Raw genomic sequence first — 13,220 nt, 5'->3', positions numbered from 1 at the left:
GTAGTCTCGTAATCTGGGGAACCGGGTTCGCATCTCCGCTCCTCCACATGCAGCTGCTGGGTGACGTTGGGCCAGTCACACTTCTTTGAAGTCTCTCAGCCCCACTCACCTCACAGAGTGTTTGTTGTGGGGGAGGAAGGAAAAGGAGAATGTTCGCCGCTTTGCGACTCCTTCGGGTAGTGATAAAGCGGGATATCAAATCCAAACTCTTCTTCTTCTTCCCTGTCGCCGTTTGGTTGCCCTTTTCTGAAACCTTTCGCGTCATCCTGGAGGCGACGTATTCCAGATGTGGTTTGCATCATAGGTGCAGCCTTCAGAGACGCCTGCTCACGACCGGCTCTCAAGTCGTCCGATGGGAGTCCATTTCTCATTTATTCCACGCTCTCTGTGACGTGTGGCTCCCAGCCAATCGGTGGGACTGTGCTAGGAGCTGTTGCAGCATGAGGATCTCCCGTAAAAAAACATGGGAACAGCTGCTCGCATCCCCTACTAATTTTCAGGGCTCAGAAGTGCCCTTCTTCCAAAGCCTCAGGGCCCACCTTGGGTTTGGTCTATGAGAGACTGGAGGGCGTTCCTCTGATTCTCCAGAAAGTGGGAGCTGATAAGTGGAGATTCTCGGTTTTCCTTTGCTTTTGACCTGGGATTAACCCGCGCTCTCCCCCTCTCTCCCCACGCCTCTCTCGTTTATCTCCCTCCCGCAGGCGTTGCACCCGTTCGCAGAGGACGACATGTGCCGAACGAGCCAGGGCTCGCCGGCTTTTCAGCCCCCGGAAATCGCCAACGGCCTGGACACCTTCTCTGGCTTCAAAGTGGACATCTGGTCGGCTGGCGTCACGCTGTAAGCACAAAACCGGCAAATTCACAGCGGCCCTGGCCTCTGCAGGCGGCATTCCTGGGCAGCTGCCGAGCCCACCACCCCACTGCCTTGAACCCCCTTTCTTTCTTTCAAATTTTTAAATTAATTCTAAACAAATCTAAATCATAACCTTATTAAAAAGTACACTAATTGACATTATTAAGGGACTTCCTCGCTTCCCCTTGGTTGAATTTCAATGCATATCCTTTTAACGGTTTTCCAAATCGCCCTTCTTATAAAATTTAACTTGAACGTTAACATATTTAAATCTTGTATCGTTTTGAAATTAAACATATTAATTCATCACTTAACTTACATAGAATCCTAAGCCAATTAAGTATCTGCAAGCTGCTTCCAATTAAAATAGCTTAACATATTTAACTAAATAATCATTAAATTTTGTCCATTCTTCCTGATACTCCTCCTCCTTCTGGTCACAGACTCTTCCGGTTAGGTCAGCTAGCTCTGAAAAATCCATCATCTTCATCTGCCATTCTTCTGAACCCCCTTTCTTGGATGAGCTCTGGGCTTTTAATTCCATACTGTGCCCCAGCACTCATTGGGAATGCACTGCCACAGCTTCCCCTCCTTCTGCAGCTTTCTAAGCCAGCCTTCCCCACCCATGAATTCTGTATTCGAAGTGGGGGTGGCTACACCCTTCAGAAAGGGTCGGGGGGGGGTACCATCTTATTTATTCGTTGGATTTCAGTCCCACTCCTTTCTCCTTCAAGGAGCTCACCTCCTTGTGTGTATGGGTTCTCCCCGTCCTCTGTTAATCCCCACAATGCCCCTTTAAGGTAATTTAGGCTGAGAGAGGGACGCGGGTGGCGCTGTGGGTTAAACCACAGAGCCTAGGGCTTGCCGATCAGAAGGTCGGCGGTTCAAATCCCCATGACGGGATGAGCTCCCGTTGCTCGGTCCCTGCTCCTGCCAACCTAGCAGTTCGGAAGCACGTCAAAGTGCAAGTAGATAAATAGGTACCACTCCGGCGGAAAGGTAAACAGCCTTTCCGTGCGCTGCTCTGGTTCGCCAGAAGCAGCTTAGTCCTGCTGGCCATATACCTGGAAGCTGTACGCCGGCTCCCTCTGCTAATAAAGCGAGATGAGCGCCGCAACCCCAGAATCGGTCACGACTGGACCTAATGGTCAGGGGTCCCTTTACCTTTACCTTTAGGCTGAGAGAGACCCTCCCCAAGGCCGCCTGATGAGCTTTGCAGTCAAAGAGGGGATTTGGGTTAGATTACTGCAATGGGTAGTAAACGGCTGAGGACTGCCTCTCCCCATGTGAACTGACCTGGACCCTGAGATCATCGCCGGAGGCCCTTCAGTCTAGAGGGTGGCAGCAGAAGAGTGAGCATCTTCTGCAGCGGTTCCCTGTTTGCAGAATTCCCCTCCCCCCTGGGGAAGTTCACCTGGCACCTTCGTTGTCCACCTTTAGGTGCTAGGTGAAAATGTTCCTCTTTAACCAGGCCTTTGGCTGATTGACATCCATTGTGTCATGGAAGGGGGCAGATTATTGGTTTGCTGCTGTTCTTAGTATGTATTTTGTCCTTTTTATATTGGAATTTTATGGTGTGAACCGCCCTGAGATCTACGGATGGGAGGGCAAGTAAAAAGGCAAAGGGACCCCTGACCATTAGGTCCAGTCGTGGCCGACTCTGGGGTTGCAGCGCTCATCTTGCTTTATTGGCCGAGGGTCATGTGGCCAGCAGGACTAAGCCGCTTCTGGCGAACCAGAGCAGCACACGGAAATGCCGTTTACATTCCTGCCGTAGTGGTACCTATTTATCTACTTGCACTTTGACGTGCTTTCGAACTGCTAGGTTGGCAGGAGCAGGGACCGAGCAACGGGAGCTCACCCCGTCGCGGGGATTCGAACCGCCGACCTTCTGATCGGCAAGTCCTAGGCTCTGTGGTTTAACCCACAGCGCCACCTGCGTCCCTAGGGAGGGCAAGTATACACAGTTGTTTATTATTATTATTATTATTATTATTATTATTATTATTATTATCATCATCAGAGCCCTGGTCTCTGCCAGGTCCTATTCCAACACTCCTAACCACTATGCCACACTGCCGCTCACCACAGCTTGCCCCCTCCGCAGACCTCCAGGTCCTGTTTGGAGACCCTGCCTTGACCATAACCACCAGGGCGGTTCTTGAATAGCTCATGTAGGCTGGGCCTTTTAAAAATCTCTCTCTGCATTCAACATTGGGATTGTGGGCGATGAGATAGCAGCTAGCGAACCCGGGTTCAAGTGTAGACTTTCCTTGCTTGCAGTCACACAAGCCCAACGGGTGCTTGCGGGTAAGCAAAGGTTAAAGTTGTGCGTTGTAGGAAATGAGTAACTTGGCCAGAAAAGCTTCTCGTTCTACTCTAGCTAGTCTAGAGAAGAGTAAGGCAGCCGTGCTACCTCCATCTTGAGGTCCAAGAGTGGGTTAGCAGGGGAGAAGGAAATTGTAAAACAGGTTGCAACCTCATAACTATCAGTGTTGGTAACAGGGAGGTACAGGAGTGGCCTGGCAATTTGTAGGTCCCTAACTATCTTAGCGGGTCCTAACTTAGGGATGCGGGTGGCGCTGTGGGTTAAACCACAGAGCCTAGGGCTTGCCGATCAGAAGGTTGGCGGTTCGAATCTCCGCAACGGGGTGAGCTCCCGTTGCTCGGTCCCTGCTCCTGCCGACCTAGCAGTTCAAAAGCACGTCAAAGTGCAAGTAGATCAATAGGTACCACTCCGGCGGGAAGGTAAACGGCGTTTCCGTGCGCTGCTCTGGTTTGCCAGAAGCGGCTTACTCCTGCTGGCCACATGACCCGGAAGCTGTACGCCGGCTCCCTCGGCCACTAAAGCGAGATGAGCGCCGCAACCCCAGAGTCGGCCACGACTGGACTTAACAGTCAGGGGTCCCTTTACCTTTACTTTAACTATCTTAACACCAAATCAAAACCCCTCTTCTTCAATCTGAGATGCACCCCAACACGGAGGAATTCGGCCGTATGCATTTGTGCTTTATTCTGAATTTACATTGTTCTCTTTTTTTCTTCCAAATCCCTCTTTTATCGTTAAGCCATCCAGGGAACTTCTCTCGCATTATAGGGTTGACATATAAGAAATACAGTGGTGCCTCGGGTTACGAATTGAATTGGTTCCGGAGGTCCATTCTTAATTTGAGGCGCGCTTTCGCTAATGGGGCCTCCCACTGGCGCACAATTTCCGTTCTCATCCTGGGGCAAACTTCTCAACCCGAGGCAACTAATTCCAGGTTAGCGGAGTTTGTAACCCGAAGCGTTGGTAACCCGAGGTACCAGTGTACCGCCAGCAAACGGATAATCGAAATGAAGGGGGCTGGTGGGCTTGGCAAGGAGATGAAGCTGGGACAGGAAGGGTCCCACTTCCCCCTCTCCTCAACACCCCCCCACAAGCCGCTTCAAGCAAGTTTGTGATGTGCGAGAGAGCCAGAGCGGGAAGCTGAGCCGCCTCTCTGCAGATCCACCCCGCTGATCACACCTGTGCCTTTTGTCTGTTTGCAGATACAACATTACGACCGGCCTTTATCCCTTCGAGGGCGATAATATTTATAAGTTATTTGAAAACATTGGGAAAGGGGAGTACACGATTCCTGAGGACTGCGGCCCTTTGCTTTCAGATCTGCTTAGAGGTGAGTGCCCTATGATGATGATGAAGATGTCACAAGTTTGCTTTGTAGGAAAAGTTCCACCCCGGAAACAGTTGTGGCTGTGTGATTTGCTCGTAAAGGTAAAGGTAAAGGGACCCCTGACCATTAGGTCCAGTCATGACCGACTCTGGGGTTGTGGCGCTCATCTCGCTTTACTGGCCGAGGGAGCCGGCGTACAGCTTCTGGGTCATGTGGCCAGCATGACTGAGCCGTTTCTGGCGAACCAGAGCAGCACACGGAAACATTGTTTACCTTCCCGCCGGAGTGGGACCTATTTATCTACTTGCACTTTGATGTGCTTTCAAACTGCTAGGTTGGCAGGAGCAGGGACTGAGCAACAGGAGCTCACCCCGTGGCGGGGATTCAAACCTCCGACCTTCTGATTGGCAAGTCCGAGGCTCTGTGGTTTAACCCACAGCGCCACCCGTGTCCCATGATTTGCTCTTATGCTCGAGCAAATAGAACAAACTGCTATAAGAAAAACTGCTCCCTTTCCCTTATGGGATATTCCAGAGCCTGTATAAAGTCCTTAAGTGGGTTCCCTATTGGTCGGAGAAAATAACAGAGGCCAACCAGAGAATATTGAGAAGCAAAGCAGCTAGTAAGCTTGATCTTTATGGATCTGTTGCAACAGGGTGCTCCCTTCACACGCAGGAAAGGAGGAGGACCCAGAAAAATTGTGTGCAAGACCTTATAAATACTTTTTAAATTATCACCCTGTAGATCAAGACCACCCCCAGAAACATCATACATACATCACAGAAGGGGTGTAACCTAAGACCACCCCTCAGATACATCATACCTACATCACAGAAAAGGCGGTCTCAAAAGAAATTTAAATGTTGTTTATCTCTTGTCCTTCCTTATCTCCTGTCTGGCAGCTTACCTTATTTTTCGCTCTATAACATGCACCAGACCATAACACGCACATAGTTTTTAGAGTAGGAAAACAAGAAAAAAAATATTCTAAACGAAACAGTGGATATATGATTTTTGTGGTTCATGCTGTGGCCACAGACATGTGATCTGACAGTGAGTTTGGAGTAGCCCAATGCAAAAATCCTGATGATCCATGTGGATCCATGCTTTGTAACCACGTTTTTGCACCACTGCGGCCCCAGGCAACAGTGGGTGCGTGGTTTTTTTGGTGCAAGATGTAGCCATGGACATGCTATGTGATCTGATGGTGAATTTGGGGTGACCCAGTGCAAAAATCCTGAGGATCCATGTGGATCCGTGCTTTGTAACCACGTTTTAAGTGGGGAGGGAAGGAAAAGCACTCAAGGGACAAGGGGTGGGTGGAGAAGGATGCTGCTAATAATGAAGAAGAGGGGTTTAAGGGGAGAAGGCTCCTCTCCTCTCCCACTTTGCTTCTTTAAAGAAGCAGGCTCTCTGTCCCTCTCTCCTCCCCACTCAGCGGCTCTTCTCCCGCTTTGCTGTTTCAAAGCGAGCAGCGGAGGAGGGAAGGAAGGGGAACCATGGATCCTCTGCTCACGACTGCAGCAGATCCCCCCCGCCACCCGTAGGCATTCGCTCCATAACACGCACAGACATTTCCCCTTACTTTCTAGGAGGAAAAAAGTGAGTGTTATGGTGCAAAAAATACAGTACTTGATTAGATTTCCTGGGTAGCCTGGCCAGTCTTTTGTAGTGATAAATACTTAGTTCCTGGGCCAGGTCACAGGCCCATACCCTATTCAAACACAGACAGGATTTGTGAAGGAAAGGACAATGGGGAGGCTTTTCCATTTTGACCTTGCAGAGAAAAGATTTGATCAGTTTAGGAATCAAAATGGTTCCAGGTTGGCCTTCCTGTGCTGATCTATGTATGTGCTTGGTTGGTACACTTATGAACATTACCATATATCTAAGACCATAAAATTCCTATTACAATATTTCTCCCCTTCCTCCTTTAGTCCTCACTACAACCTTGCAAGGTAGGTTAGGGCTGAGAGGCCTTGGCTAGCCCCCCCCCCCCAAGATTGCCCAGTGAGCTTCACAGCCGAGTGGAGATTTGAACCCTGGCCTCTCCTTGTAGTCTTACACTCTCTAGGCTTTGGACCTCGACTTGCGGTCCACCGATTTCCCCTCCGCCCTTCCCTCGCAACCCGATAGGACAAGCGTAGAAATGGAAAATCGAGACATCAGTTAACAAGTACAAGCAAAACAAATGTCAGCCAGCCCAGCTCTTGCAGACCCAGGCATCCAATGAAACATTTTCTGCCCCACATCCACAGGCAAGGTTAGCAAGGGGTCTGCGAGGGGCCTCTTTAATTTTTTTCAAACGAACAAGCCAGGGCGCTCTATTGCCTTTTGTTCGCGGCAAGATAAAGCGTTCTAAGAGCACTCAAAACCCTTGATTCCTTATCTAACAGCCATTATGGTACAGCTCAGTAAATATTTAACGGTGGGGGCCTTTTATTCGTTTCCAGCAGGTTTCAAAAGAGACACTCTCTAGCAAGGGAAATGTATTTCAATAAACAACTACCGTATTTTTCGCTCTATAAGACGCACCAGACCACAAGACGCACCTAGTTTTTGGAGGAGGAAAACAAGAAAAAAAATATTCTGAATCTCAGAAGCCAGAACAGCAAGAGGGATCGCTGCGCAGCGAAAGAAGCAATCCCTCTTGCTGTTCTGGCTTCTGGGATAGCTGTGCAGCCTGCATTCGCTCCGTAAGACGCACCCACATTTCCCCTTACTTTTTAGGAGGGAAAAAGTGAGTCTTATAGAGCAGCATTTCCCAACCTTGGGCCTCCAGCTGTTTTCGAACTACAATTCCCATCATCCCTGACCACTGGTCTTGCTAGCTGAGGATTATGGGAGTTGTAGTCCAAAAACAGCTGGAGGCCCAAGGTTGGGAAATGCTGTTATAGAGCAAAAGATATGGTATTTTACTTTTAAAAGACAACTGAAGGCGGCCCTGTTTAGGGAATTTTTTAATGTCCAGTGCTGTATTGTTTTTGATATTCGGTTGGAAGCTGCCCAGAGTGGCTGGGGAAACCCAGCCAGATGGGCGGGGTATAAATAATAAGTTATTATAATATTATTATTATAATGCTTCTCAGGAAACGAACTTGCTTTTTGGTGGGGGGGGGGCTACATATTTTCCAGTCTGCTTACATGAGTCGTTGCCCCAAATAGTTCTCCCTCTCCCCATATATATATATATATATACATACATACACACACACCGTATTTTTCGCTCTATAAGACGCACCAGACCACAAGACGCACCTAGTTTTTGGAGGAGGAAAACAAGAAAAAAAATATTCTGAATCTCAGAAGCCAGACCAGCAAGAGGGATCGCTGCGCAGTGAAAGCAGCGATCCCTCTTGCTGTTCTGGCTTCTGGGATAGCTGCACAGCCTGCATTCGCTCCATAAGACGCACACACATTTCCCCTTACTTTTTAGGAGGGAAAAAGTGAGTCTTATAGAGCAAAAAATACGTGTGTGTATATGTATATATGTATATATCTCTGTGGGAGATCCCTTCATTCTCTCTCATATATATATGAGAGAGAATGAAGGGATCTCCCACAGAGTGCAAAGCAAACTTTCATTCTCTGTTGCTCCAGAGGGCAGAGTTATGCCCCCAAGCCTGGAAATAGCAGGGGAAGCAGATCTTGGCTGAGCTTCCTAACGGCTCGGTGGTGGAGCAAGCTGGCCCATGAAGGAGATGCCCGGGATCTGCCCTCTTCCCGAAGGCATTTCCAGCAGGGGCTGCTGGCCGACCAGCAGCCGGGGACGCTGCCTTTGCAAGACTCTTGCGGGGTCAGTCTGGATGACCTCCAGGATCCTTTTCCAGCTCTAAAATTCTACAGAAGAGCGGGGGGGGGAGGCAGCAGGGCAGAGGAATAGCTTCTTCTTCTTTTTATAATTTTTATAATTTTCTTTTTTAACACAGTATTCCAAACATTACGTTGACAAACAATATACTCTTTGCTCTGCCGAGCTCGTGACTTCCCTCCATCCCTTCAACTGGTTTTTTATTTTCAGATATTTATACTCGCACTTTAGATCATCAATTTCCTACCTTTCTAAAGCCGCCTCTTTCTCTGTGGTCAAAAAGGGCTTTCCAATTTTATCGTTGCCAGATTTATTTCACTCTTAGTGTCTTCGCGTTTTCACAATAATTGTTCATGTACCAAATAAACTTACACCAGTCTCTTTGAAATTTTTGGGCGTCTCGGTTCCGGATTCTACCGGTCAGCTTGGCTCAACTCCGCTTAGTCCATCATCTTCGTCTTGCACTCCTTGATCGTTGGCAATTCCTGCAAAAGAGGAAGAGCTTCTGGCAGAAGCAAAGGAGGCCTCCTGGGCCCCTCTTGCTGCCTAGATGAGCACTAGAAGCTTGGCAGCTTTAAATAAAGAGGAAAGCAGCTTGCTTCATTGGAGAATTCAGAGCGCAAGTGAGAGATAGGCACACATCCTGATTGGGGAGGAGGAACTAGTAGGGAATCTTCGTGCATCACTCTTAGCCATCCTCTTATTTTGGTCCCAGAGGGGTAGCTCAGCTGCCAGAGCTCAAGACTCTTAATCTCAGTCTCGTGGGTTCGAGCCCAACTTTGGGCAAAAGATTCTTGCATTGCAGGGGGTTGGGCGCAGGGGTCAGCAAACTTTTTCAGCAGGGGGCCGGTCCACTGACCCTCAGACCTTGTGGGGGGGCCGGACTATATTTTGGAAAAAAAAAATAAAATGAACGAATTCCTATGCCCCACAAATAACCCAGAGATGCATTTTAAATAAAAGCACACGTTCTGCTCATGTAAAAACACCAGGCAGGCCCCATAAAAAACCCAGAGACGCATTTTAAATAAAAGGACACATTCTACTCATGTAAAAACACGCTGATTCCCGGACCGTCTACGGGCCGGATTGAGAAGGCGATTGGGCCAGATCCAGCCCCCGGGCCTTAGTTTCCTCATGGTCCCTTCCAACTCTTATGAATTGGGTTTTTCCTGCGCTGCTTCAGAAGGCTGCAGTTCCTGAGAGGCTCCTGCAGGCAGCGCTGCTTGCACGGGTTATTTTTCTGTTTCTCGGAAATCGTGCTTCAAAGGAGACTTGCAATCCTCATTTGCTTCATTCCTGCCTCTCCCCGAGTGCCTGACTAACCTCCCTCCCCCTTGCAGCCAATGCCATCTGCACGGCTATTTTGATTTTGCTTCTCTTTTTTTGCGACGGTTATCACTCTGGTGTAAGGCTCACGCGTCTTATCTCTTCAGAGCGCCGTTACATAAGGCCCGGCTCGGAACTGTTCTCTAAGCAGCTGGTCCTGTTTCTCCCGCGACAGACTTTGCTTTTATTCTTGGATTTGCAGCCCGCCTCGTCTGAATGGCCGCAACGGCATGTTGGAACACACTGCAAGGGCCTGCGTCTCTGCCCCCACCCCCCCAACACTCCTGACGGGATGAAATGCGTGCCAAAATAGATTTAAAAGAGCCCCATAAACCGAGCTGGGCTTCCCTCCATTAAAAACCGGCCCAGACAAGAACAGCTTTGCTCCCTGAGCGTTGGGCGTGTCTCCAGAGCAAGTTCCCACCAATTTGGGGGGTGGGCCAGCTTGCAAATACCTCTGCGTTGGGTGGTGCCATTAACCACACGATTCCTCCTCAAGAATTGTCTTCCGCAGCTTGGTTTAATAATAATAATAATGATCACAGTTCCTAAATGGAGCATTGTGGAAAAAGCAGCTTCGTGAGAATTTTTTTACGGTTGCAGGAAAAAGGAGCTAAGGGACGCGGGTGGCGCTGTGGGTTAAACCACAGAGCCTAGGACTTGCCGATCAGAAGGTCGGTGGTTCGAATCCCCGCGATGACGGGGTGAGCTCCCGTTGCTCGGTCCCTGCTCCTGCCCACCCAGCAGTTCAAAAGCACGTCAAAGTGCAAGTAGAGAAATAGGTACCACTCCGGTGGGAAGGTAAACGGCGTTTCCGTGCGCTGCTCTGTTTCGCCAGAAGTGGCTTAGTCCTGCTGGCCACATGACCCAGAAGCTGTACGCCGGCTCCCTTGGCCAGTAAAGCGAGATGAGCGCCGCAACCCCAGAGTCGGCCACGACCGGACCTAATGGTCAGGGGTCCCTTTACCTTTTTAAAAAGGAGCTAAAGACCATGTTCAGTGTTCCCTCCCTCCCTTTATGCTCACAACAGTCCTGTGAGGTAGGTTAGGCCGAAAGATCATGACTGGCCCAAGATCGCCCAGCAAGCTGTGTGTGGTTTTTAACCTGGCAGATTCCGTGTCCCCCCCCCTTTGTTTTTTGTTTTTTTTTAAAGTAATTTTTATTAAAGTTTTAAGTTTTAAACAACAAAGAAATAAAAGAAAAACATACACAATACATATAACAAAAACACAAAGAACAAAAAAACAAAAGCAAAATTCAACAATAAAAATACAAGAAACATAACAATTTAAAAACAATATCTCTGTTTCATTTCCGTTTTTTAGTTGCTTATTTTCTGGACTTCCTCATACCTCCCTCTTTTGTATTCCAATCCAAATTATTTGTCCAGCAGTTTCTTTTCCACTTTTTAAATCCCAATCTTTAATTTGATAAGATATTAAAATATATAACTTCAACTTCTTTAAACCTAATCCTTGGTCTTAATATCATATACCATTGAATTTTTCCCTCTTAATATCAAATTTCCATTTCTTTAAACATCTTTAATCTTAATCTTTAATCTTAGTCTATCATTAACTTTAACCTGTACAGCTGGAAACCTCTTGTTTTCAGTACAACATCACTCTAACATTCCTTAATTTTACAGTGTTTCTGAAGGTAGTCTTTGAATTTCTTCCAATCTTCCTCCATCAACTCTTCTCCCTGGTCACGGATTCTACCAGTCATTTCCGCCAATTCCATATAGTCCCGTTCCCCCCCCTTTGGACCCTTTAAGCTTCCAGGATTCTCTGCGATGTGACAGTTAATTTTTATTTTTTTTAATAATTTTTTTATTCAAAATTGAAACAAAACATATTATCCAGAAACATATAATCCTTATCCCCCCCCCATTTCCCCCTCCCCTCCCTCCCCCCACAGAACCCACCCACCCCCGACTTCCCTCAGTTCCAGTCTTTGATTTCTCTAAAAATGCTGTTTTCTGCATGTTACACAGTTGTATAGATCCTCAAACTATTTTGCTGATTACTATCAATAAAAAGTTTGTGAATGTTTATTCGAAACCAAGGAGTCCAGTTCGCTTTGTTGCGTCTTCAGATACTTTGTAAAGGGTTCCCATTCATCTTTAAAGTCACAGTTATCCTTGTCCTGTAGCTTGTATGTCAGTTTTGCCAGTTCTGCATAGTCCATCAATTTTTCTTGCCATGATTCTTTATTTGGGGTTTCTTCAGTCTTCCATCCTTGTGCTATTAAAACTCTCGCGGCCGTAATCGCATACATGAATATGTTTTTGGGCAGGTCTTTCCCTACAACCGCCAACAAAAATGCCTCGGGTTTTTTAACAAATGTTAAATGGAACATTTTCTTCAATTCGTTATATATCATTTCCCAAAATTTTTAATTACCTCACAATCCCACCACATATGATAAAATGTCCCCTCCTTTTCCTTACACTTCCAACATATAGTTGAACTAGTTTTGTACATTTTCCCTAGCTGCACTGGCGTTGCGTACCATCTGTACATCATCTTCATGTAATTCTCCTTCAATAGGGAACAATCTGTAAATTTTAAATCAGTTTTCCATAATTTTCCCCAATCTTCCATCATAATGTTGTGACCTACATCTTGTGCCCATTTAATCATAACTGATTGATTGCGATGTGGCAGTTTAAAAAAAACCTCAGGAGGCTTCCCGCCGCAGCTCTGTGCGAAACCCTGCGAGCAAGCAGAAAACCCTGCCAGGCAAATTGTTGTTCGAAAGAGAGGGCGTCTCAGCATTGCATTTCAATTTGCTTCAGGCACCCCAACGCACTTTTAGGTTTTTAAGTTTGCAGCCGGCAGGGTCTCGGGGGCTGGCTTTGTACAACAGGAGGGCATCGCCGCACGGCACCGCATTTCGTGCAGGAGCAGCTTTCCGGCTTCTCTCCGTTCCAACAGGGCCCTCTCCTCGCTTGGGCCTGGAGCCAGAGGGAGGAAGCTGCGGAGATGGTTTTTCCCTCTTTTCTCCCAGTGCAAATGTCAGCGTTACAAGGTGTGTTGAGCGGAGGCTGAGCAAGATCAAAAGCGTTCCTCCCCGGCCAAATCGGCCCGTGGGAAGGTGCCGGCGCCACAATGGCAAGACCTGGCCGCGTTGTGACTCTCCCCACCCCGCAACAATATGTTCGAAACAAAAATGGGTCTGTTTTGTGCGCCAGTTTATTAGGAGATGGAGGTGCATATGCGTTAGAAAAAGCAGTGAAACAAAAACCCCGCTGTCTCCTAGAAAACCCTTCTGAGTTTTACAGAGCACTTCAGACTGAGCAAGGAGCCAGCGTGGGGCCCTCCAGTTGTTTCTGGAACTACAGATCCCTCTGTCCCTAACCATAGGATGGGGCAGATGGGAGTTGGAGTCCAGCAGTACCCCAGAGGGTGTCCGTTTGGCTGCCTCTGGAGGGACCCTTCCTCTCTCCTGCCCCCGCAGAGCATGGAAATGCTCCCCGAATTATGTGTTTTGTGTCTTCAGACCGTAATTTTATGGGTGGCGCTGTGGGTTAAGCCACAGAGCCTAGGACTTGCTGATCAGAAGGTCA

General features: G+C 47.9%; 1 protein-coding gene across 2 annotated transcripts in view; it reads left to right on the top strand.

Annotated features, from left to right (window-relative positions):
* STK11 (serine/threonine kinase 11) overlaps positions 1-13,220 on the top strand; it is a 63,592-nt gene that overhangs the window by 25,700 nt on the left and 24,672 nt on the right. For both annotated transcript variants that reach the window (XM_080989063.1, XM_080989064.1), the window contains exons 5-6: positions 702-838; positions 4,385-4,512. In XM_080989063.1, coding sequence (XP_080845189.1) covers positions 702-838; positions 4,385-4,512 — 265 coding nt within the window. The remainder of the gene's footprint in view (positions 1-701; positions 839-4,384; positions 4,513-13,220) is intronic.

This window comes from Podarcis pityusensis (assembly GCF_964106645.2).
Source record: "Podarcis pityusensis genome assembly, chromosome: 18".
Taxonomy (NCBI): Eukaryota; Metazoa; Chordata; class Lepidosauria; order Squamata; family Lacertidae; genus Podarcis; species Podarcis pityusensis.
This window is presented reverse-complemented; position numbering and strand designations above follow the sequence as displayed.